Source organism: Bombina bombina, chromosome 2 (assembly GCF_027579735.1).
Source record: "Bombina bombina isolate aBomBom1 chromosome 2, aBomBom1.pri, whole genome shotgun sequence".
NCBI classification, from domain to species: domain Eukaryota; kingdom Metazoa; phylum Chordata; class Amphibia; order Anura; family Bombinatoridae; genus Bombina; species Bombina bombina.
The window spans coordinates 389,661,504-389,688,055 of record NC_069500.1 but is presented as its reverse complement, the minus strand read 5'-3'; the positions used below and the strand labels follow the sequence as shown (position 1 = coordinate 389,688,055).

At 38.0% G+C, this 26,552-nt stretch overlaps 1 protein-coding gene across 1 annotated transcript in view; it reads right to left on the bottom strand.

Moving 5' to 3' along the window:
* The window catches only part of ADGRD1 (adhesion G protein-coupled receptor D1), a 1,140,767-nt gene that overhangs the window by 1,075,010 nt on the left and 39,205 nt on the right, over positions 1 to 26,552 (bottom strand). Inside the window, exon 2 of the mRNA XM_053701862.1 lies at positions 25,296 to 25,332. Within this exon, the coding sequence (XP_053557837.1) occupies positions 25,296 to 25,332 (37 nt within the window). The remainder of the gene's footprint in view (positions 1 to 25,295; positions 25,333 to 26,552) is intronic.

The following is a 26,552-nucleotide window of genomic DNA, read 5'->3' as shown; positions in this document are numbered from 1 at the left end:
ACTAAATTAATCCTATTTAAAACTAAATACTTACCTTTAAAATAAACCCTAATATAGCTACAATATAAATAATAATTATATTGTAGCTATCTTAGGATTTATTTTTATTTTACAGGTAACTTTCAATTTATTTTAACTAGGTACAATAGCTATTAAATAGTTATTAACTATTTAATAGCTTACCTAGCTAAAATAAAGAGAAATTTACCGGTAAAATAAAAACTAACCTAAGTTACAATTAAACCTAACACTACACTATCTTTAAATGAATTAAATAAATTAACTACAAATAACTACAATTAAATACAATTACATAAACTAGCTAAAGTACAAAAAAAAGCTAAGTTACAAAAAATAAAAAAAATAAGTTACAAACATTTTAAAAATATTAAAACAATTTTAAGCTACTTACACCTAATCTAAGCCCCCTAATAAAATAACAAAGCCCCCAAAATAAAAAAATGCCCTACCCTATTCTAAATTAAAAAAGTTCAAAGCTCTTTTACCTTACCAGCCCTTAAAAGGGCCTTTTGTGGGGGCATGCCCCAAAGAATTCAGCTCTTTTGCCTGTAAAAGAAAAATACAAACCCCCCCAACATTAAAACCCACCACCCACATACCCCTAATCTAACCCAAACCCCCCTTAAAATAACCTAACACTAATCCCCTGAAGATCATCCTACCTTTAGTCGTCTTCACTCAGCCGAGCAGCGATGGAACCGAAGAGGAGACCCGGAGCGGCAGAAGTTATCCTCCAAGGGGCGCTGAAGAAATCTTCCATCTGATGAAGTGATCCTCCAGTCGGCGCTGAAGAAGTCTTCCATCCGAGCGATGTCATCTTCCAAGAGGCGCTGAAGAAGTCTTCTATCCAGGCAATGTCATCTTCCAAGCCGGGTCTTCAATCTTCATCCCGCCGACGCGGAACATCCTTCTTTACCGACGGACTACCGACGAATGAAGGCTCCTTTAAGGGACGTCATCCAAGATGGCGTCCCTTCAGTTCTGATTGGCCGATTCTATCAGCCAATCGGAATTAAGGTAGGAAAAATCTGATTGGCTGATGGAATCAGCCAATCAGATTCAAGTTCAATCCGATTGGCTGATCCAATCAGCCAATCAGATTGAGCTCGCATTCTATTGGCTGATCGGAACAGGATGAAGATTGAAGACCCCGCTTGGAAGATGACATCGCCCGGATAGAAGACTTCTTCAGCACCTCTTGGAAGATGACATTGCCCGGATGGAAGACTTCTTCAGCGCCGCTTGGAGGATCACTTCATCGGATGGAAGATTTCTTCAGCGCCGCTTGGAGGATAACTTCTTCCGCTCCGGGTCTCCTCTTCAGTTCCATCGCTGCTCGGCTGAGTGAAGACGACTAAAGGTAGGATGATCTTCAGGGGATTAGTGTTAGGTTATTTTAAGGGGGGTTTGGGTTAGATTAGGGGTATGTGGGTGGTAGGTTTTAATGTTGGGGGGGGTTGTATTTTTCTTTTACAGGCAAAAGAGTTGAATTCTTTGGGGCATGCCCCACAAAGGGTCCTTTTAAGGGCTGGTAAGGTAAAAGAGCTTTGAACTTTTTTAATTTAGAATAGGGTAGGGCATTTTTTATTTTGGGGGGGTTGTTATTTTATTAGGGGGCTTAGATTAGGTGTAAGTAGCTTAACATTGTTGTAATATTTTTAAAATGTTTGTAACTTATTTTTTTTATTTTTTGTAACTTAGCTTTTTTTATTTTTTGTACTTTAGTTAGTTTATGTAATTGTATTTAATTGCAGTTATTTGTAGTTAATTTATTTAATTAATTAATTTAATGATAGTGTAGTGTTAGGTTTAATTGTAACTTAGGTTAGGATTTATTTTACAGGTAATTTTGTATTTCTTTTAGCTAGGTAGTTATTAAATAGTTAATAACTATTTAATAACTATTCTAACTAGCTAAAATAAATACAAAGTTACCTGTAAAATAAATATAAATCCTAAAATAGCTACAATGTAATTATTAATGTAGCTATCTTAGGGTTTATTTTACAGGTAAGTATTTAGTTTTAAATAGGAATAATTTATTTAATGATAGTGTAGTGTTAGGTGTAATTGTAACTTAGGTTAGTTTTTATTTTACAGGTAAATTTCTCTTTATTTTAGCTAGGTAAGCTATTAAATAGTTAATAACTATTTAATAGCTATTGTACCTAGTTAAAATAAATTGAAAGTTACCTGTAAAATAAAAATAAATCCTAAGATAGCTACAATATAATTATTATTTATATTGTAGCTATATTAGGGTTTATTTTAAAGGTAAGTATTTAGTTTTAAATAGGATTAATTTAGTTCATAATAGAAATATTATTTAGATTTATTTAAGTAATATTTAAGTTAGGGGGGGTGTTAGGGTTAGTGTTAGACTTAGGTTTAGGGGTTAATAAATTTATTACAGTGGCGGCGGTGTAGTGGGGGGCAGGATAGGAGTTAATAAATTTATTATAGGTGGCGACGGTGTAGGGGGGCAGATTAGGGGTTAATAAATTTAATATAGGTGGCGATGGTGTAGGAGGGGCAGGATAGGGGTTAATAAATTTAATATAGGTTGCGGCAGGGTCTGGGAGTGGCGGTTTAGGGGTTAAACTATTTATTTAGTTGCGGCGAGGTGCGGGATCAGCAGGATAGGGGTTAATAACTTTATTATAGAGGGCGACGGTATAGGGGGGGCAGGATAGGGGTTACTAGGTATAATGTAGGTGGCAGCGGTGTCCGGGAGCGGCGGTTTAGGGGTTAATACATTTATCAGAGTTGCGGCAGGGTCTAGGAGCGGCGGTTTAGGGGTTAATACATTTATCAGAGTTGCGGCAGGGTCTTGGAGCGGCAGTTTAGGGGTTAGTAACTTTATTTAGTTGCGGGAGGCTTCGGGGGCGCCGGTATAGGGGGTAGAACAGTGTAGTTAGTGTGAGTACTTAGTGACAGGCTAGCAAGTAAGCTGTGAAAAAGCCGAAGAGCAGCGAGATCGGATGAGTAATAACTCTCACAGTCCGCTGCTCATCGCCCCGTACTTGGTGCGTGGCTTTTTGACAGCTTTATTTGATAACTTAGGCGAAATTTTTCAGGTCCGCGGCGGCGATGTGAGGCGAGCTTAGGTGGGCATATTGGGCCGGCGAAGGCAGGAAAGTTGACACGTTGATAACTACCCCCCATAGACTCAAATGGAGGAGCCTGTAAAGTCTTCAAAACCAAATTAAGACTCCAAGGAGGAGAGAATGATTTAATGACAGGCTTGATACGAACCAAAACCTATACAAAACAGTGAATATCAGGAAGCTTAGCAATCTTTCTGTGAAATAAAACAGAAAGAGCAGAGATTTGTCCCTTCAAGGAACTTACAGACAAACCCTTATCCAAACCAACCTGAAGAAACTGTAAAATTTTAGGAATTCTAAAAGAATGCCAGGAGAATTTATGAGAAGAACACCATGAAATATAAATCTTCCAAACTCGAAAATAAATCTTTCTAGAAACAGATTTACGAGCCTGTAACATAGTATTAATCACTGAGTCAGAGAAACCTCTATGGCTAAGCATTAGGAGTTCAATTTCCATACCTTCAATTTTAATGATTTGAGATCCTGATGGAAAAACGGACCTTGAGACAGAAGGTCCGGCCTTAATGGAAGTGGCCAAGGTTGGCAACTGGACATCTGAACAAGATCTGCATACCAAAACCTGTGAGGCTATGCTGGAGCTACCAGCAACACAAACAATTGCTCCATGATGATTTTGGAGATCACTCTTGGAAGAAAAACTAGAGGCAGGAAAATATAAGCAGGTTGATAACACCAAGGAAGTGTCAACGCATCCACTGCTTCCGGCTGAGGATCCCTTGACCTGGACAGGTACCTGTAAAGTTTCTTGTTTAGATGAGAAGCCATCAGATCTATTTCTGGAAGACCCCACATCTGAACAACCTGAGAAAACACATCTGGATGGAGTGACCACTCACCCGGATGTAAAGTCTGATGGCTGAGATAATCCGCTTCCCAATTGTCTATACCTGGGATATGAACCTCAGAAATTAGTCAGGAGCTGGATTCCAACCAAGCAGGTATCCAGGATACTTCCTTCATAGCTTGGGGACTGTGAGTCCCACCCTGATGATTGACATATGCCACAGTTGTGATATTGTCTGTCTGAAAACAAATGAATGGTTCTCTCTTCAACAGAGGCCAAATCTGAAGAGCCCTGAAAATCACACAGAGTTCCAAAATATTGATTGGTAATCTCGCCTCTTGAGATTTCCAAACCCCTTGTGCTGTCAGAGATCCCCAAACAGCTCCCCAACCTGAAAGACTCGTATCTGTTGTGATCACAGTCCAGGTTGGACGAACAAAAGAGGCCCCTAGAACTAAACAATTGTGATTTAACTACCAAGTTAGAGATAGTCGAACATTGGGATTTAAGGATATTCATTGTGATATCCTTGTATAATCCCTGCACCATTGATTCAGCATACAAAGCTGGAGAGCTCTCACATGAAAACGAGTAAAGGGTATCGTATCCGATGCTGCAGTCATGAGACCTAAAACTTCCATGCACATAGCTACTGAAAAGAGACCCCTAAAACTAAACAATTGTGATTTAACTACCAAGTTAGAGATAGTCGAACATTGGGATTTAAGGATATTAATTGTGATATCCTTGTATAATCCCTGCACCATTGATTCAGCATACAAAGCTGGAGAGCTCTCATATGAAAACGAGTAAAGGGTATCGTATCCGATGCTGCAGTCATGAGACCTAAAACTTCCATGCACATAGCTACTGAAGGGAATGACTGAGACTGAAGGTTCCGACAGGCTGCAACCAATTTTAAACGTCTTTTGTCTGTTAGAGACAGAGTCATGGACACTGAATCTATATGGAAACCTAAAAAGGTGACCCTTGTCTGAGGAATCAAATAACTTTTTGGTAAATTGATCCTCCAACCATGTTTTCGAAGAAACAACACTAGTTGATTCATGTGAGATTCTGCAGAATGTAAAGACTGAGCTATTACCAAGATATCGTCCAAAAAAGGAAACACCGCAATACCCAGCTCTCTGATTACAGAGAGTAGGGCACCAAGCACGTTTGAAAAGATTCTTGGAGATGACGCTAGGCCAAAAGGAAGAGCGACAAATTGGTAATGCTTGTCTAGAAAAGAGAATCTCAGAAACTGATAATGATCCGGATGAATCGGAATATGTAGATATGCATCCTGTAAGTCTATTGTGGACATGTAATGCCCATGCTGAACAAAAGGCAGAATAGTCCTTATAGTCACTATTTTGAAAGTTGGTACACTTACATAACGATTCAAACTTTTCAGATCCAGAACTGGTCTGAATGAATTTTCTTTCTTTGGGACAATGAATAGATTTGAATAAAACCCCAGACCCTGTTCCTGAAACGGAACTGGCATGATTACCCCTGAACACTCCAGGTCTGAAACACACTTCAGGAAAGCCTGAATCTTTACTGGATTTGCTGGGATGCATGAGAGAAAATATCTTCTCACAGGAGGTCTTACTCTGAATCCTATTCGGTACCCCTGAGAGACAATACTCAGAATCCATTGATTTTGGACAGAATTTGTCCAAACATCCTTGAAAAATCTTAATCTGCCCCCTACCAGCTTAGTTGGAATGAGGCCGCACCTTCATGCGGACTTGGAGGCTGGCTTTGGTTTCTTAAAAGGCTTGGATTTGTTCCAATTTGAAGAAGGTATCCAACTGTAAACAGATTCCTTAGGGGAAGGATTAGGTTTGTGTTCCTTAATGTGTCGAAAGGAAAGAAAATGGTTAGAAGCTTTAGATTTACCCTTAGGTCTTTTATCCTGAGGCAAAAAACTCCTTTCCCCCCAGTGACAGTTAAAATAATCGAATCCAACTGAGAACCAAATAACTTATTACCTTGGAAAGAAAGAGATAGCAATCTAGACTTAGAAGTCATGTCAGCATTCCAAGAATTAAGCTACAAAGCTCTTCTAGCTAAAATAGCTAAATACATAGATTTAACATCAATTTTGATGATATCAAAAATGGCATCACAAATAAACTGATTAGCATGTTGAAGCAAGCGAACAATGCTAGACAAATCAGAATCTAATTCTTGTTGCGCTAAATTTTCCAACCAAAAAGTTGATGCAGCTGCAACATCAGCCAAAGAAATTGCAGGCCTGAGAAGATGACCAGAATATAAATAGGCTTTCCTTAGATAAGATAATTGTAATGCCACCTTTGTAATATATTGTGGGTGTGGTGAGGGGTGTATTTATAGGCATTTTTGAGGTTTGGGAAACTTTGCCCCTCCTGGTAGGATTGTATATCCCATACGTCACTATGACCAACTTTTCTCACATCTAGCTGGTGATTTAGTGCTATACTTATAATTATCTGTCAACATTACTGTGCTTTACCTTACCCTCAATATTGTATTATGAGATTTCAGTTGTATTACTATACTGCAGATGTTATGTGTCTCTCATAAGTTGCACGCAGCAAAATACAATGTTAAGGTTTAACTTTATCCTACAAGTTTATCTGCTACTCTTGCTCAAGTTATTATTGTTATTTAATGTAACCACCATAATGACATCAACATGACCCTTACTACTCACCTTACTCAATCCCCATTTCCTTTCTATCCCCCTTTTTTTTTTTTTTCTTCTCTCTCTTCCCTTCTCCCTCTTTCCTGGTCCAGAGACTATGCCTCCTCCCTCCCTCTCCCCTCCTCTCTTGTTTCTTTTTTCTTTCTTTCTTTTTGTGTGTGTGTGTCTCTCTTCTCATCTCCTGTTGTTTCTCCTTATCCTTCTTTTCTGTTTACTGCTTAATTGACGATTACTACTGTTGGTCACTATTGGTCACCCCCCCACTTAACATACTCTGAAATTGTGTTTCAGAGGTTACATACGTGGTTTATCTCTTCTACATACCGCATTCATTTTTTCTCCTTCTCACCCATACCATTGTTTAGAGACTGTACTGAGTGTATTTTGACCTTCTAATTTTTTTTTCATTTTTTTTTCTTTCTCTTTCCTACGCCCTTCTTCCCACCCCCTTCTGAACCCCACCCTCCGCTCATTCACCCCCCCTTCCCAACCCTCCCACGAGAGGTGGTAACATAAGGAAACCATGCCATACTATTGCATAACCCACAATGTAAGGGGTCTTAACTCTCCGACCAAACGCAGCATTTTTCTTCGATCCTTAGCTAAGTCTAAAGCCCATCTGGCTTTTAGCCAGGAAACTCACTGGGTGAAGGGTGCAAAACTACCTATTCAATCTAAACTATTCCCGGTGGTCGAGGCCGCTAACTTTTCCCAGAAATCTAGAGGAGTAGCTATTCTCATTCATAAAGATGTCTCATATGAGAATGTTCTTGTTGAGTCAGATCCTCAAGGTAGATACTTAATGCTTATCTGTAGGTTGGATGGTGTTACTTATACACTCGCTTCTTATTACGGGCCCAACAAACAGCATATCCGCTCACTACGTAAATTTCTCCAGAAATTGGAGGCTGTACGTCAAGGTCTCTTACTACTAGCCGGGGATTTCAATATTGTTTGGGACCCCAATTTGGATAGGCGGTCGGATGTGACTCGTAAGTTAGTTAAACCAGCAATTGAACTCTCACATAAATTCCGGAACCTGATCTACCAGTTTAACCTGTTCGACGTTTGGCGCGCCATTAGCGCTTCTGCCCGAGACTATACCTATTTTTCCTCGGTACACCGATCGTATTCGTGAATAGATTTCTTTTTTTGCGATCCATACCTTTTGGATAATTTGACTCGCGCTTGGATTCCCCAATGTTCATGGTCGGATCACGACCCTGTCCACATCACTGTACGTTCTTCGGTGGAACTTCATCGTTCCTCTACATGGCAATTACTCCCCTATTTATTTACATCTCCCGGGACGGCAGCCTCTATTGCCAAAGATCTAACAGAGTTTCTGTTGATAAACGACACAAGCGAGGTAGATGACTTCACGCTGTGGGCTGCGTTGAAGGCGTATATTCGGGGTTCATTTATAAAAATTGCAGCAGCAGAGAAAAAAACTAAACTTTGGCACAACTCCTTACGAGCCTTCGCAAGATATCGGACGAGCATAAAACAAATCCCACAATCACATTATCTAAACAGCTAATTGACCTCAAAATGCGGAGAGTTAAGTTGGAAAATGAACGGTCAGCAGTGAGACTTCTCAGGCTTAAAGAGATTTATTACCATAAAGGCAACAAAGCCGATAGACTGCTTGCCAATAGGTTACGACAGAAGACAGCAGCGGCACGTATTCCTATGCTGAAAGTGGGAGGACAACATGTTACCAAGCCAAAAGACATTGGGAATGCTTTTGCGGAATATTACACTTGCCTGTACAATTTAAAGCAGGATGACTCGCTTCCCCCCCCAACCTCCGATGTCATTGACTCGTTTCTTACCACCTTAAATCTCCCCAGGGTACCTCAAGACCGAATAGATTTTTTACAAAACCCCATCTCGGCATTAGAGATTAAGATTAAGACCTTAAAGCCTTCAAATCACCAGGGCCAGACGGCTTTTCAGATCTATTTTATAAAAAATTTCAAGCACAACTGATCCCCATTCTGATGCGCTTTTTCACACTGGCAAGTTCTCTGGGGGCTTTTCCAGCTGAATTCTTACAAGCCACCATTATCACTCTCCCAAAACAAGGGAAAGACTTGACGCTTTGTGGGAGCTATAGGCCTATATCGCTGTTAAATCTCGACGTCAAGCTATATGCCAAAATACTAGCATCGCAACTTAATTCTCTATTACCTATACTAGTCGACCCTGATCAGGTGGGGTTTGTCTTAAGACGTCAGGGGCCCGACAACACTAGAAGACTCCTGAATGTTTTCTTTGAGGCCCATAGGTTGCGGCTGCCCTGTGTCACCCTGTCGTTGGATGCTGAAAAGGCCTTCGACAGGGTGGACTGGGGTTATATGTTCGCTGTGCTGCAGAAGCTCGGATTCCCAGGACCTTTTATCACATAGATTGCTGCGCTCTACTCTAATCCATCAGCAGTGGTCAGGGGTCTGGGATTTTGTTCTGAACCTTTTTCAATAACAAATGGTACGAGACAGGGGTGCCCGTTGTCCCCACTCATATTTGCCCTTATGATGGAACCACTGGCCGAGGCTATTCGATCTTGCCCCCAGATCAGGGGGGTTGATATACATCATATAGAACAGAAAATATCGCTGTTCGACGATGATTTGACAGTGCTTATATTTGACCCTCTTACTTCCCTACCTCAGCTGTTTTCCTTACTGGAGAGATTTGCCTTAGTCAGTTACTATAAGCTTAATGTTCTTAAAACAGAAGCCTATACAATAAATATCCCAGACGAAACTCTTGACATGCTTAGGAATACATACAAGTTTCTGTGGTCCACGTCACACATCAAACATCTCGGTGTCTAGACTTAAATTTTTCCCCTTTGCTATCAGACATTGGAAAATCCACTGAAACATGGAATGTTCCCTCACTGTCTTGGCTAGGACGGATAGCAGCATTTAAAATGAGCCTTTTCCCCAAACTAACCTATCTGTTTCGCTCCCTACCTATCCCAATTCCCAGATCCCTTATCCATAAGTTCCAACAGCTCTGCAATAAATTTATCTGGTGCAATAAGGCCCCGAGAATTGCTACTAGTATGCTGCAGCAGCCAGTGCTGGCTGGAGGGGCAGCTGTTCCTAACATCCTGCGATACCATGAAGCTGCTAGATTATCCCAAGTGACCCTATGGGGCTCTACTTTAAAGAGCAGATGGGCCGAAATCGAACAGGCATCTCTCCCGGTTGGATATGCACTGAGGGACTTACTGTGGATTCCCAAGCATTCCGGGCCTCCTACCATCTTTGCTAACCCTATCATCAAATCGAAACTGAAATTTTGGGACAAGATTCACAATCTACCTTCTGTTGCACCTCACCCCTCACTGACTCACTCTCTGAGAGGGTTGCTTTTGTCTCTGCCTGATACTCACCCGAATCTTTGGTCTAATTTGGGTCTAACTAAGGTAGTAGATCTCTTCATGGGAGATAAGTTACTTACCTCTCAAGGTTTTCTCCGGAAGTTCAACTCACCCCTTATCCTCCATTTCGAATTTTGGAGACTACGTAGTCTTCTAATATCTTGGGGCTTTGATAGAGCACCCCCGAGAGCCAAGACTGGGTGGGAAACGAGGTGGGACTCATTGTCTCCTCCTATAAGGCTGTTGTCTCTCTCATACCTTGCTATTATGGATCCCCCGGTATTTTGTAAATCTCCTCCCATTAAACATTGGGAAACCTCCTTAGCTTTTTCGCATGAATTACAACAAAGGAAGAATGCAGCACAGCTTACTAAAAAAGCTATACATTGTACAACCCTGTATGAGTTATTTCTTTAAGTCTTGCTACAGTGGCATATGACGCCTATCCGTTTGTTTAAAATCTCACCTGCCAACTCCCCGAAATGTTGGAGAGGATGCGAAGCACTGGGGACTCCTCAGCATATTTGGTGGTCTTGTCTGCAGCTTCAGCCGCTTTGGCAAAAGGCATTCCATTATTGCGCCTCGAAAGGCATTCAAATACTCCAGTCGCCAAGCATCTGCCTATTTCACATCCTACCTCCATATCTGACTCTGCCACAGAAATTATTTTGTGTCTACCTATTTCTAGCAATCAAACTGGCCATAGCCCAATGTGGCTTCAACGGGCCTCGCCCGCTTGGGAACAGGTGGTTGACATTTTAAGATTTGTAAAGACAATGGAGGCATATGTCTCCCACATCCATGGATCGGAAGACCTCCAGATTATGATCTGGGAATATGGCCCGAAATAAAGTTAGCTGTGTATTTTGCCACGCCCCTATAGCGCCTTCACACTGTAAAGCCCTATGATCATCTGAATGACCCTGCTACTCCCTACCCCTATCCTTTCCCTAATATGAATCCGCCCCCCCTCCTCCCAACCCCTTATCCCCTTCCCCCCTCCCCCCCCTTTTTTTTCTCTTTTTACTAACTCTTATACTCGTTACAGCTCTCAAAGGTATCTAATAATCTTTACTCAAAACACACAATGGTTACATTATGATGTTGGTTAGAACAACTATATTATGGTCTTATGTATTATAAATTAAATGCTGATCTGCTTAGACATTTGGACATGTGATAGTCTCTCCAAAGAGATTCGGTTTACAGCACTTCCACCCAGACGGGTGGGGAAAGATGGGAGACTTGAACACTGGACCTTGTTATTCAGCATTCTCTTCTTTAGGTGTATCCTCTCTACAAAATGTGATACATCGAAAATACTATGTTATGTACCGATGTTATTTATCTGCCTGTTTTTGTTGTTCTCATTGTCATTTATTTAAATAAAAAATATTTAAAAAAAAAAAAAGTATGACGCACAACGTAACTGAATTTTTTTTGGCGCTAACAACATCTGGAAATAACACACTCGCGTCATTAACGATGCAACCTTGTGCAAGGAACTCGGCATCAACAAAGTCGCCGGAAATGACGAATTCGCATCATCGGACGTACCTTTGCACCAAAAAAATTTCATGTCAAGAATGACGCAATAAACTTTGGCATTTTGCGCCCTTGCGGGCCTAAGTTTGCCCGTGAAATTGAAAGAAAAAAGCAGTCAATTTTAAAAAAAGACTAAACTCCAGGTAAGAAAAATTATATATATGTTTTTCCCCTAAATATGAAACTGACAGCCTGCAAAAGGAAATATACATAAACCTGACTCATGGCAAATATAAGTACCATACATATATTTAGAACTTTATATTAATGCATAAAGTGCCAAACCATAGCTGAGGATGTCTTAGGTAATAAAAACATACTTACCGAAAGACACCCATCCACATATAGCAGATAGCCAAACCAGTACTGAAACGGTTATCAGTAGAGGTAATGGAATATGAGAGTATATCGTCGATCTGAAAAAGGGAGGTAGGAGATGACAGAGAACCTATGAAATAGATCTCCCGTGAGGAAAACCATCGCATTCAATAGGTGATACTCCCTTCACATCCCTCTGACATTCACTGTACTCTGAGAGGAGCAGGGCTTCAAAATGCTGAGAAGCGCATATCAACGTAGAAATCTTAGCACAAACTTACTTCACCACCTCCATAGGAGGTAAAGTTTGTAAAAATGAATTGTGGGTGTGGTGAGGGGTGTATTTATAGGCATTTTTGAGGTTTGGGAAACTTTGCCCCTCCTGGTAGGATTGTATATCCCATATGTCACTAGCTCATGGACTCTTGCCAATTACATGAAATAAATTTATATATATATATATATATATATATATATTCAGAATTGTGTACAACTGTATTTATATGTGCATATATGTATTTACAGACATATATATATATATACATATAAACTCATAAATACTTATGATTACATATTTACACATATATTTAAAAGTGCATTGGAGCCCTTTGAAGTCAAGTAGCATATGATAATAAAGTGTTTAACTATGTATATACTGTAAATATTTAACATCCTAATGTTCTTCACATAGGGGAATATTTCTATGTATTTTTAACTATATATATACATATATATATAATCATCTATATAGTTTTTGAGAAATATATATACTGTATATAAAGAATATTTGTATGATCATACCAGCTCAAAAAAAAAATGGCCATCACATTGGGAAACCTGGGATAACTAAGAGTATATATTTATCCCAAGGTGCACAGGGGGCATCGGCAATTGAAATAAATAATCAAAAGATAAGAAAAATAAAGGATGTCCTAGCCAGCACTTCCCATAAGAAAAAGTATATATAATCAATAAAGATCTTTCATGTATAGGGTGGTCTGAGTCCACACGGGTCAAGAACAAGGAAATGCATACATTAGAAAAAATACACATCTTTATTAAATGCTAATCTATGAAACACATGTGTAACACACCTTAAATATATTAAAAACACACACATATGGCCATAGTAATAGTGGACCCCAGATAAAATAAACATCTATGAAGCAAGAGCATAAACTATGGGCAATATAACTAGAAAACGTAATCCTATGATAGTACAGTCAAAAAAACGCACATAAAGTCATATAGGAAATATATCATATTGCACATTAATAGAGGAATCAATATTTGGCACACATATAAACTTAAGTCCGTAGATTCACGCAGTTAATATAACACTTGTACTCAAATTCAGCATCAGCATGTATTGCATAGGCATCCTGGGAAAGCAGTTCATATGGTATTAAGCAGGTGATTGCTTGATGGTAATCATATAGCCAAGAAGTATATAGAGTTGGTATTGCTCAGATTCAGCTAATGTATAGCATTGGGATATGTCAGTTGCAATAAAGCATCAAATTCATGCAAGCTAGTAGCAAGCATAGCAGTCAATTAAAGCAGTTACATTCCAGCATGAGTGCGGTATCAGAGCAGTCAGTGTTAATGGCAAAGTTATTGCATATCAAATAAATCCAGCTTCAGGGGTACTCCTACTGAAAGATATACTTTCGCCCAAGGGACCCCTCTAAATCTCACCACCTCCAAATGCTTTGTATATCTTCTAACTGCTGATGACCGCTTTGCCGCTTCTTACTCATCCAGACTCCACATCGATATCACCTTGCATACCGGACTGCATCACCGTGCCAAATGGTCAAAGGAGTAGTTAAAAGACTTCTGTTTTACTTGGGTGGCCGATGCCGAGTCATGTAAAAACATGCAACACGTGTTTCGCCGCTAGGAAGTTCCAGTGCGGCTTCTTCACAGCGTATCAGTGCTACAGATAATATTCCCTCCCGGGAATTTAAACCCTGATGCTAGGAGTTCCAGGTAAAGTGGAGATTATTTTCTGTTTCTTCCATTTGCGAATAACAGCACCAACTGTTGTCATCTTCTCAACAAAGATGCTTGGTGATGGTCTTGTAGCCCATTCCAGCCTTGTGTAGGTCTACAATCTTCTCTCTGACATCCTTGGACAGCTCTTTGGTCCTGGCCATGGTGAAGAGTTTGGAATCTGATTGGTTGATTGCTTCTGTGGACAGGTGTCTTTTATACAGGTAACAAGATGAGATTAGGAGCACTCCCTTTAAGAGAGTGCTCCTAATCTCAGGTCATAGTGCTGAAGTGGTTTAGGATTAGGGGTATGAGATTGCTGAAGTGGTTTGAGTTTAGGGGTATGAGATGGAATCAGCTGGTGGGGAAAGTAGGGGTGTATGCTAGGTTTTTCGCCCCTCCTCATATTTTGGTTGTTCACGCTTGGGAAAATGATTTGGTGTTCATGTCCCAGAAGGATTTAGTTGATAGAATAAAATGGGGTTTTGACAGATTGTTACAATTGTTTCTGAGTCTGGTTATAGTGTGGTATAAAATTGAGAGCCAGGTGGTGTGGCTTGGGACCTGGGGAGATTGGAGGCTTCCAGAAGGAAGCTTAGCAGGATCATGAGTTGTTACATTCAAAAGTTGGGGGGTTTTGGTGTTCAACATGTGGAGTTTGAAGTGGAATCTGAGCGCTGTTTTTACTTGAAAGATGGGGTTCATCTGAATGAGGTGGGTTTACATCTGTTCAATTTTTCAATTAAAGAGGGGATTGAAAAGGCTTTGGCTTTGGTGGGTGGTGCTCATCCTGCAGACGAGCTGTGGCTGGGTGCTTGCCCCGGTTTGTAGGGACTTACGCCTATTATGTTATGGCAGGTACCTTCTGTAAGGTTATCAGGAGAGTTAATACTTGGGGGCATGCCTTAGAATGGTGTTAAGGCATGTTATTGGAGAAGGGCAAGCACTGTGGTTGGGTTTTAGAAAAGTTAAATGTTTTATGGTTGTAATTTAAGATTGTTTACTAAATAAGCTGCAGGGTTTTCATACCCAGAAATGTCTAACGGTTGTTTATTGGGGTTGGGGTTTTATGGGTGAATTTGACAATGTGGGTTCAAGTTCAATTTTGACTTTCCTGTCCCTTTAAACCACTTAATGACTAGTCAGAAGCTTAACATTCTTATCCCTTAAAAAATAAACTTTAAATAAAACAAAAATGTATATAAGGAGCAGCAAACTATTCAACCTATATGGAAATCTGCTTCATATGTGGCTAATAGTAACACGGTCTGAGCTGGTCTTAAATATGCTGATATACTACTCCTTGCAAATCACTTTTTATTTAATCAAAAGGTTTCCTTTTACTGAAAACATGAATAAAACACAGTGGGCTCTGCATGCCAGTGTGTAGGTCTGTAATTAAATGTACTGCTCTTTTTCATATAGCTGAACAAAGAATTCCAAATAAAATAAATGAGAGTGTTGAAAGAACCTTTGAATTTGCATATGCCAATCACACAATGCTGTACCTGAATGTGTTTTTAAAATGACTTGTAGAAATACAATGCACATAGAAAATCAGTGATATTGCTACTCCCACAAGCTATAATCAGCTATTTTAGTCAGGGTTAGTGACAAAACCCACTGTCATTACAGAGGCTTGAGATCCACTGATAATAGAATTCTGTCATTGACCATCACTTTTTTCGTTTTTATTGTTAAGCATATATAATCATTAAAGGGAAATTAAAACCTTCAACACTTTAAAAGCCTAACCCTTATACTTTCAACACAGCCAGTATCTCCTCAATATTTAATCAACTAATAGAATTGTATAAAATATATATGCTTGTTATATCAAGATAATTATTAATTTGGATGCAATGTAGATAGCAATCATGTAAGAAAGAAAGCACTGACTTATAATGTAAATGTATTGTTATCCATTCACTTTTCCAATCTGTTTCGTAATTTTCTTCTTTAAATTATAAGAAAATATAGAAAAATGTTTTATTACACACATGCATATAACATATTAAAATAACATTAAATATATATATATATATATATATATATATATATATATATATATATATATATAATTTTACCGAAATAAACAGGCAAAAAAAACGAAAAACTAAATAACCGAAAATGCAGTTTTTGGCCGAAACATTTCTGCGGCCGAAATTTGAGTGCATCCCTAATATATATATATATATATATATATATATATATATATATATATATATATATATATATATATATATATATATATTAGGGATGCACTCAAATTTCGGCCGCAGAAATGTTTCGGCCAAAAACTGCATTTTTGGTTATTTAGTTTTTCGGGTTTTTTGCCTGTTATTTTCGGTAAAATTATTGTGTAGCATATTTCAAATTTGATGCTAACCTAGAGCTGCTGTTTGAGTTCAATACTCGACTTACTGTTTTAAATATAATAATAGTTTTCTAGGACTATACTTTATTTGGATAATTGGTAAAACTGGTATATCTAATTCTGTTACACAGACTAAATACAGAATAATACAGTATATTGATATTTAATATAATTTTAAGTAGGGATGCAAAAACATTTTGGCCGAAAATGGCATTATCTGTTTTTTTCGGTTTTGTTTTTATTTGGTTTTGAGGGGGTTTTGCCTGTTTTTTTCTTGTAAATTTATTGTGTAGCATATTATTGTTTTAAGATATATTTTGTCCAATTTTAGTGTGTTACTTGCAATAAAAGTGTGATTATTTTATTTTATTGTCTGGCAGTTTTTCAATTCAGATTCATTCATTAAATAGTCTAATTATGCAAAAAAAAAAAACATTTTAAAATAATTTGAAAAAAATACATTTTCAGTTTTCGGCCAAGTGCATGAATTTTCGGGTTCGGTTTCAGTCCAGAATTTCCATTTAGGTGCATCATATATATATATATATATACACAAATGGAACAAAACTGTGTATTCATATACTTTAAATACTGCAAATTATTATCTACTGTAAATGTGCTTTCATGTTTATGTATGACTTGTAGAAAATTTGTAAGTAGTGGGTTCATTTGTGGGTTCATTTTTGGTCTAAAGCATAAGGCTTTTATTTACTGAAGAAGAGACTCTAGTTTTTTTTGACTCCTAGAAAACACATTCAATAACAGCAACTTTATGAATACAAAAAAAAAAGAATATACAAGCTCTAGAGCTGCAATAGCACTAAACATACAAAATCTACAAAAAACTAACATCCACACAGAAAATAATGTGATACAGCTACTCTTTCTCAAACAGACACTTTTATGTACTGTAAACTTTTGTAGCACTACAAAACAAAAATAAGACATTTCTCTTGATGTTATCCTTTTTTCTCTCTCTCTTCTTCTCTTTTAAGCCCAGGGTTGTGCTTTCTTGTGCCACTGCTCTAGGGGCAGCAAGGGCCTTGACAGCTTTTGGACCCTTTAACTTCTTCTTGATGCCCTGGCCAGAAGGTCCAGCGAGCACTAGAAGATCTTTCCTCCATCTTTGTCTGAGGCACCAGAGGTGTGGAATCTTCCCCCTGGAGGTGCTGCTACTAACCTCCAGGGCTTCAATCTCTCCGAGTGGCCACTGCCACTAGCCTCTTGAATGCGACAAGATGTACCCTCACTGGAAGGTAAGGGAATATCCCTGACTCCCACCAAGTGGGAAGTGCATCAAAATTAAAATCAGTGACATGTTCTGTGTCAAGTCCATTTGCCAATGGAATTGGCAAATGGACGTGACACAGAGAACATCACTGATTTTGTTTCTCAATCCAAAAAATAAGCGCATATGTTAAATTAATAGTGGGGGCGTAGGGGTAAAAACCTCCCCACCAGAAGCACTGCCACTACTCCAATGGTTTGGTGGAACTAGGGAACAGCTGCCACCAGTTCATAAGCACTAAGTGCTGGGTGCACTATAAAGTGCTCCCCAGCCAACATGGAGTAAGGACAAAATTAAAAATTTTGGGGCCTAGGCATCCTAATGGAACATCCTAGGTCCAGGTGCTTCAGGGAGTGTGAGTGCCGAGTGCATATAGGGGGAGAATGGTTGCAGTGCTTCCTCCCTTCTAACCCCGGGCATTCATACTCCCCAGCCTAAAGCATTAGACCAGTGTTTCTCAACTCCCCCAGGCATTACAGGGAGTCAATACTACACTTGATCTTAGCCAAAAGGCCGAGAATTCCTGATGTTATCTTTAATACGAGTAAGAGGTACCTCCATAGTAGAGTTGAAGCAAGGTGGGTGCATTGGAAGCTCCCCAGCTAGCTGGCTCATATGAGATTCCCCCAGTGAAATTCCCTGGAAATTGTAACCCAATAATTCAATGTAACAACTGGTGATAATAATATTGATGATCTGAAAAACATGATAAACACATCCCAAAGACAGTGTTTATTTTTTCAAAAGAAATGCTTCTCTGCCACTTAATTATCACATCCAGCTTAAAACACCAATCATCTGTGAATTCAATCAAAGAGCTTTGCTTCAAAGCACCAATACAACTTCCAAGATCATTTCATATGGCCCTACTGATTCTGAAAAACTCCAAATAAAATGGCATTCTACCCACAAATCATAATACTGCTATCTAAGTCTTGTGTTAGTGAAAAGAAATAAATAGCAAATAAAAAATGGCCAATGAATGATATCAACGAGTAATTACCCACAAGGCATAAACAAAAACAAAATAATATGTCAGTGCAGAACTTGACCATATCGTATACAAACAATTTGAGACTATGTACAAAATTCCACAAATGCTACCATATCTAAAATAAATAGTAATGCAAATATATAGCACCTGCAATAATATGATGTATTAGGTCTTATAACATATGCTACACACTAGCAAAATCTTCCAAACTAAAGTACCAAAAGTGTTAACATACAAAAACATTATAAAGTGAGTGCATTGTTGTTGATGACATGCAGAAAAAAAGGGTAGCCCTGTAATAGGAAAAAGCATAAATAATTTTCCAAAACAAATAAATTAATAGGGGCTATATTACAAGTGGCACATTAAAGTTGGCTAACTAAACTAAAGTTGCATTAAACACAACATAAATACATTAAAATGGAGTGTTACACTCAAATATACACTATCTGTTAATAATTAATCATATAAGTATAAAAAATATATAATGGTTAAAAGGTAAATGATATATCACAAATTATTTGAATGGAAAGGGCTATAAAATATATATATATATGTAATAGGTAATATTGATTATTGTTTTTTTGGATACAGCGTGTGATTTTTCAGTTTGGGGGCTGAACTGACGAAACTTTTCTCCGCTTATCAAGAATTACCGCACTTTGCACCTACTTCAAAATAATTCTGCAGTGAGGATACATAGATTGCCGGATCGAATTACCTCTGTGGCGATTGACTCAGTCATCAACATTTCAACATCCAATTTTCCACAGTGGGTGTCAGCTTCAGCATGCAGCGCATCAGTGTTCCCTCTAAGGTCAGTCTTGTCAGCGGCCCAGCAGTGAAGCAGTTAGAGTAATTAGCAAACACTACATAATGCAGACTGCCAGGTGTGGTTCCCTTATTAACTATTTCACTGCTGGGACGCACACAAAACTGGCCTTAGAGGGAATACTGCAGTGCACATGCAAAAAAAAATAGCCTGTTAAACTTCCAGAAAGGAAGTAAAACATTTATAAAGTAAGTAATAAGGAGATAAAAAACACATAGTATAGCTTAATAACTGCGGTAAATACCCACGTATTTATTTACAGGTATTATAATAGTAATATTATAATTAATATTTATTTATTTATCATTGCACCAGCAGTTCTTGTGAACTGTTGGTGTAATGCCACCCCCTGCAGATTTGCAGCCAATCGGCTGCTAGCAGGGGGTGTCAAACAACCCGATCGTATTCGATCGGGTTGATTTATGTCCGCGGCCTCAGAGCAGGCGGACAAATTATGGAGAAGCGGTCTTTATGGAGCAATGCATTTTTCAAAGAAAGAAAGATAGATGAATAGTTACATGCCCACATGTGTAAAGGAAGGGACTGAAAAACTAAAAAATATATCTCACTCCCTTGCATAAAAGCTATTATAACAATTATCAAAGCCCCGAGAAAGAAGGACTGAGAAGAAGGCAAATAACAGGGGGATGGGGAAAGCAAATACTGTAGTACTACATCTCTCAAAGCAACAAGGAACCCTCATATGTAACAATCCAGATAGTAAGTTACCTAGGGTGGGCTTTTATGCTTGGTTATTCCCAAACTTAAAGGGATAGAAAGGTCAAAAAAGAAATGTGCATGAATGCATTTCAATGTGAAATAAAAGCATTTTTGCAATTTACTTTCATTAGCAAAAATGCTTCTACTAAAATGTATTTCTGCAGCATACGCACATATCCTGAGAAGGCCTGTGCACCAGTATTCAAACATCATGCCTGCTCAGAGAGTCAGCAGTGGCTTGTATGACACAAATGATGTCTTCACAAACAATACATAGCACTGCCCTGTGGTGTTTGAATACTTGATGATCATCAAACTACTTTAGAAGTCATTTGCACATCATCAGACATCATCAGGCTTGTAAAGTCATCAGCTAAGGTAAAAAATATTATGGGTGCTGACTTCAGAATAATTAGCAGATTACCTTACTGATTACTTCACAAGTATGAACAGCCAGTGAATGACTCTAGAGTCATCTCATTTAAATATTTTGGCCTGTGGGCATACTTTAGGATGGCTTCTTATGTCTAGTCTGGAGTCATTGATTACTTCAGAATGATTTCAGGAAGATCATACTTTTAAGGGTGGGGCTCAGGCTCTCACAACATATGTGCATATGCCACAGAAACATAGTAATAACTTTTATTAGAAGCATTTTTGCTAATGAAAGTATTTTGCAAAAATGCTTCTGTTTCACATTGAAATACATCCATGCAATTTCATCTTTGACCTTTCAATACCTTTAAAGAAAATGGTTTAACTTGTAAGTACACAAGTATATATTTTTCACATTAAAGGGACATGAAACCAACATGTTTCTGCGGTGATTCTGATAGAGAACTCAGTTTTAAACAACTTTCTAGTTTGCTTCTCTTGTTATCTTTTGTAGAAGGAGTAGGAAAGCACTACTGGGAACTGGCTGAATCATCGGGAGAGCCAATGACTAGAGGCATATATGTACCACCAATCAACAGCTAGCTTCCTGTGTGCATTGCTGCTCCTGAGCCTACTTGTATGCTTTAATATAACAGTTCAAAGTAGAAAATAGGAGCACCGGCACTGTGTAGAGTTAAAAATTCAAATGTATTGATAACACCTTAGTGTCTTTAAAATCTTGTTTCAAGTAGGGCACAAACAAAAAACATAGGACTGTCTGACACGGGGGGCACGGTAAGGAAAACTTTATCCATTGTATGGAACTTTTGTTATTATCATGTTGAACACACGCTCCTAACTTACATCTGCTTGGGCTGTGAGCCACGTTATGTAACTTTGAATATACCAGCCACGGATGTTTTTTGCTGTTAAATTTTGGTTGACCATTTGCTTTAATATAAGAAATACAAAAAAGAACAAAACAAATTCACTAAAAGTACATTGGAAAGTTGTTTAAAATTGCATGCTCTTTCTGAATCATGAAAGCTTAAAGGGACAGTCAAGTCAAAATTAAACTTTCATGATTCAGATAGGGCATGCAATTTTTAACAACTTTCCAATTCTCTTTTATCATCAAATTCGCTTTGTTCTTTTAGTTTTCTTTGTTGAAAGCTAAACCAAGGTAGGCTCATATGCTAATTTCTAAGCCCTTGAAGGTAGTCTTTTTTCTCAGTGCATTTTGATAGTTTTCCACAGTTAGACAGCACAAGTTCATGTGTGTCATATAGATAACACTGTGCTCACTGCCATGGAGTTACTTGTGAGTCAGCACTGATTGGCTAAAATGTAAGTCTGTCAAAAGCACTAAAATAAGGAGGTAGTCTGCAGAGGCTTAGATAGAAGGTACTAACAGAGGCAAAAGGGGCATTAATATAACTTGCAAAAGGGTAATATAGGGATTATATATTTTTTTAAACAATAGCAATTCTGGAGTAGACTGTACCTTTAATTTAAACTTTGCTGTGAGACTGATGGAGCTATACCTATGCTAAAGGGAGTAATGTAATGAAAGGGAGGTTGTGTGCAGCTGCCTAAGGGGGAGATTATAATATATGAATTTGCAAACATATTAATATTGAGATAGAATCCTTAGAATCTGAAACAGCCTTTCCGTTGTCCTCAGTGTGAAACCAAAAGTGAATATAATATCATAAAGAAGGCTTTAGCATACAAAAGTTACTTTAAAGGATTTATTACACCAAGCAAAAGCAAAATGTTTCCCAAGATGACAAAGAGAGGGCAAAGAAATGAAAAACGTTTAAGTGCAGAAGCTACCAGGACCAGAAGCTAAGCCTGTAGGTAGGTTCGGGAGCCTGCATGTATCCTTAGCACTATATGGAGTCTATGCTTGCAACAATGCTTGTAAAAATGTTATACATATAGGGCCAGATTATGAGTGGAGAGCAAATGTTTGCTCATGAGTGATAAGGGGTTATCGCAGGTGTTTGCGCTCGTTGGGCTTACCACTGGTATTATGATTTGAAAGTAAACGGGATTGCTTGAGCGCAATCACGATTTAAGCTAGAATGATTGCCGCAACCTCAGAGCTCTGGTTAACTGTTTTGTGAAACTAAAATGTTTCACAAAACACATTCAAAATGCATTACAAAGTATAGATACACTCATGATAATACTATCTAATAAAAATTATTAAAATAAAATATTGCACACAAAAGTTATAAGGGCTCAGGTGTTTTTTATAGATGTATATGTATGTATATATGTCTATATATGTGGACATATGTATTTACAGACATATAGATATATATACATATAAACACATAAATACATATGTAAACATACACACTCACCGGCCACTTTATTAGGTACACCTTGCTAGTACTGGGTTGGACCCCCTTTTTACATTCAGAACGGCCTTAATTTTTAATGGCATAGATTCAACAAGGTGTTGGAAACATTCCTCAGAGATTTTTGTCCATATTGACATGATAGCATCAAGCACTTGTTGCAGATTTGTTGGCTGCTCATCCATGATGCGAATCTCCCGTTCCACAACATCCCAAAGATGCTCTATTTGATTGAGATCTGGTGACTGTGGAGGCCATTGGAGTACAGTGAACTCATTGTCATGTTCAAGAAACCAGTTTGAGATGGTTTGTGCTTTGTGACATAGTGCATTATCATGCTGTAAGTAGCCATCAGAAGATGGGTACATTGTAGTCATAAAGGGATGGACATGGTCAACAACAATACTCAGGTAGGCTGTGGCATTTAAACTATGCGCAATTGGTACTATGGGGCCCAAAGTGTGCCAAGAAAATATATCCCACAAGGCAGGATGGATCCATGCTTTCATGTTGTTTGCGCAAAATTCTGACCCTACAATCTGAATGTCGCAGCTGAAATTGAGACTCATCGGACCAGGCAACATTTTTTCAATCTTCTAATGTCCAATTTTGGTGAGCCTGTGCAAATTGTAGCCTCAGTTTCCTGTTCTTAGCTAACAGGAGTGGCACCCAGTGAGGTCTTCTGCTGCTGTAGCCCATCTGCTTCAAGGTTCGACGTGTTGTGCATTCAGAGAAGGTATTCTTGGTTGTAAGGAGTGGTTATTTGAGTTACTGTTGCCTTTCTATCACCTCGAACCAGTCTGCCCATTCTCTTATTACCTCTGACATCAACAAGGCATTGCTGTCCACACAACTGCCCCTCACTGGATATTTCCTCTTTTTCAGGCCATTCTCTGTAAACCCTAGAGATGGTTGTGCATGAAAATCCCAGTAGATCAGCAGTTTTTTAAATACTCAGACCACGCCGTCTGGCACTAATAACCATGCCACTTAAATCCCCTTTCTTCCAAATTCTGATGCTCGGTTTGAACTTCAGCAAGTCGTCTTCACCACGTCTAGATGCCTAAATGCATTGAGTTGCTGCCATGTGATTGGCTGATTAGCAATTTGTGTTACCAAGCAATTGAACAGGTGTACCTAATAATGTGGCCGGTGAGTATATAGACATATATATAAGTGCTTTGGAGATCTTTGCAGGTAAGTAGATGAAAACATGGAAAAGGGAAAAGCATTTCTATACAATATTCATATTTAATAAAGTGTTTTTACTTTAAATATTTAACATTCAAATATTCTGCGCATTGCAGAATATGTTCTATGCATTTATAAATAGATATTCCTGTATTAATGTGTATATCTATATCTATATATAATCATGTATAGATATAGGTATAAATATATATTTTACAAAAAAAAATCATTTATATTATATTACATATAGAATATACATATTTTCATGTCGGGTTAGCGCACATGAGAATATGTGATCCTGTCTCCACACAAGTAGGGTGTTGGGGGAGGTTTCCACTTTTTTTTCTCCATTAATTTCTATGGGGGAAAACGTGAACACGCACCCGATATTCTAAGTTCAGCTTTATACGCTCATCAGGTTAGCGCGCAATCAAAAAACAGTTTACTTTCAACGCGTAATACGAGCGTAACCTGACGCACAGAAAAAGACAAACTTCTAATGCAGTTAATACTCGAGCAGGAGCATTATTTAGCGCTCCACTTGTAATCTGGCCTATAGTGCTTAAAAGGGACATGTAAGTCAAAATTAAAATGACATGTTCTATCTTCAACATGAAAGTTTAAGACACTTTTAAATTCACCCTTACTATAAAATGTACTCTGTTATGTTGGTATCCATGGTATCCAGCAGAAATGCACTACTTGGAGCTAGCGGGTGATTGGTGGCTACATACTTTTATCTCTTGTGCTTCACTCACCAGATGCGTTCAGATAGCCCCCAGTAGTGCATTGCTGCTTTGAAGTGGATATCAACTATGTGTTTAATCCCTTTGCAAGGGTTAAATATATAATAATATGTAAGCAACATAGTAGAGCATTTTCTTTGTTTTTTTCACGTTTATGTCCCTTTGATACATTCAAGACAAAGGGGTAGAGAGGTAAACTGGACAAAAGTAGTTTGTTTTTACATTGTATGCCCTATTTAAACCACTGTGACTGTTGCCTTCTCAAAATACTTTTTACTAAGTTCTCTGTTCCTGGCATTGACCATTGTACTAAATGTTTGTGTTCCAAATTTTGTAAACTACCCTCCAAGTCTACTGTCTTAGTTTGTGAAAAATATATATCAAATTTCTCACAATATTACTAAGCTTATACACATATCTGAAACAGATTCCAAAACATAAAGGGTTTTGCATATTGTTATTAATTTGTGATTATAATAGATCCAACCAATGCAAAAAAATCCAGCACAATGCTTACCTGGGTGACTCTGGAACCAGGTGTAATTCTCATGAGCCTGTAGGGAAAATAAATCAAAAGTGTATATGTCAAATAATAAAACATTGATTTTTATTTTATTTATTAATGGACTCTGTTAAAATGTGATTTCAAATGCTTAACCTTCAATAAAAGTTTATGTATCCTGAACAGAGTGAAAATGTGGAACTAAATTACTCATACAATAAATAGTTTATTCTACTACACAACAAAATGTTCTGTTTTGTGAATTTTATTTTTAAAGGAATTTCCTTTTTATACTGTAGAGTCTATTCAAATCCATTAGAAGAGCGATACAAAGTGTCTCATCTAGCTTTCAGAGTGATTTTTCAAACTCAAGACCTCTATAAACTATTGGAAACCATTAGAAACTGAGTTATCATTACGTTTTCTAGTGGCTTTGCACTACCTTAAAGGGACACTCAAGTCAAAATTAAACTTCCTGATTCAGATAGAGCATGGAATTTTAAACAACTTCCCAATTTACTTCCATTAACAAAATGTGCACAGTCTTTTCATATTTACACTTTTTGAGTCACCAGATCCTACTGAGCATGTGCAAGAATTCACAGCATATACGTATATGCATTTGTGATTGGCTGATGGCTGTCACATGATACAGGGGGAGTGGAAATAGACATAACTTTGCAATTTATTTAAAAAAAATCTACTACTCATTTGAAGTTCAGACTAAGTGCTATTGCATTGTCTTCTTATCATGCATTTGTTGATTATGCAAATCTACTGTATTGACTGGTCCTTTAAAGGACCAGTCAACACAGCAGATTTGCATAATCAACAAATGCAAGATAACAAGACAATGCAATAGCACTTAGTCTGAACTTCAAATGAGTAGTAGATTTTTTTTCTGTCAATTTTAAAAGTTATGTCTTTTTCAACTGCCCCTGTACCATGTGACACCTATCAGCCAATCATAAATGCATACACGTACCATGTGACAGCCATCAGCCATTCACAAATGCATACACACTTATTCTTGCACATGCTCAGTAGAAGCTGGTGACTCAAAAAGTTTAAATATAAAAATACTGTGCATATTTTGTTAATGGAAGTAAATTGGAAAGTTGTTTAAAATGGCATGCTCTATCTGAATCATGAAAGTTTAATTTTGATGCTTTCCATTCAGAGAATTGAGGTAATTCAATCTATCAGAAAGCAGTTTTTATGTGGGTTTTCAATTCATTTAAAAAAAAATTCTTAAATGACCTTGACTCTTTG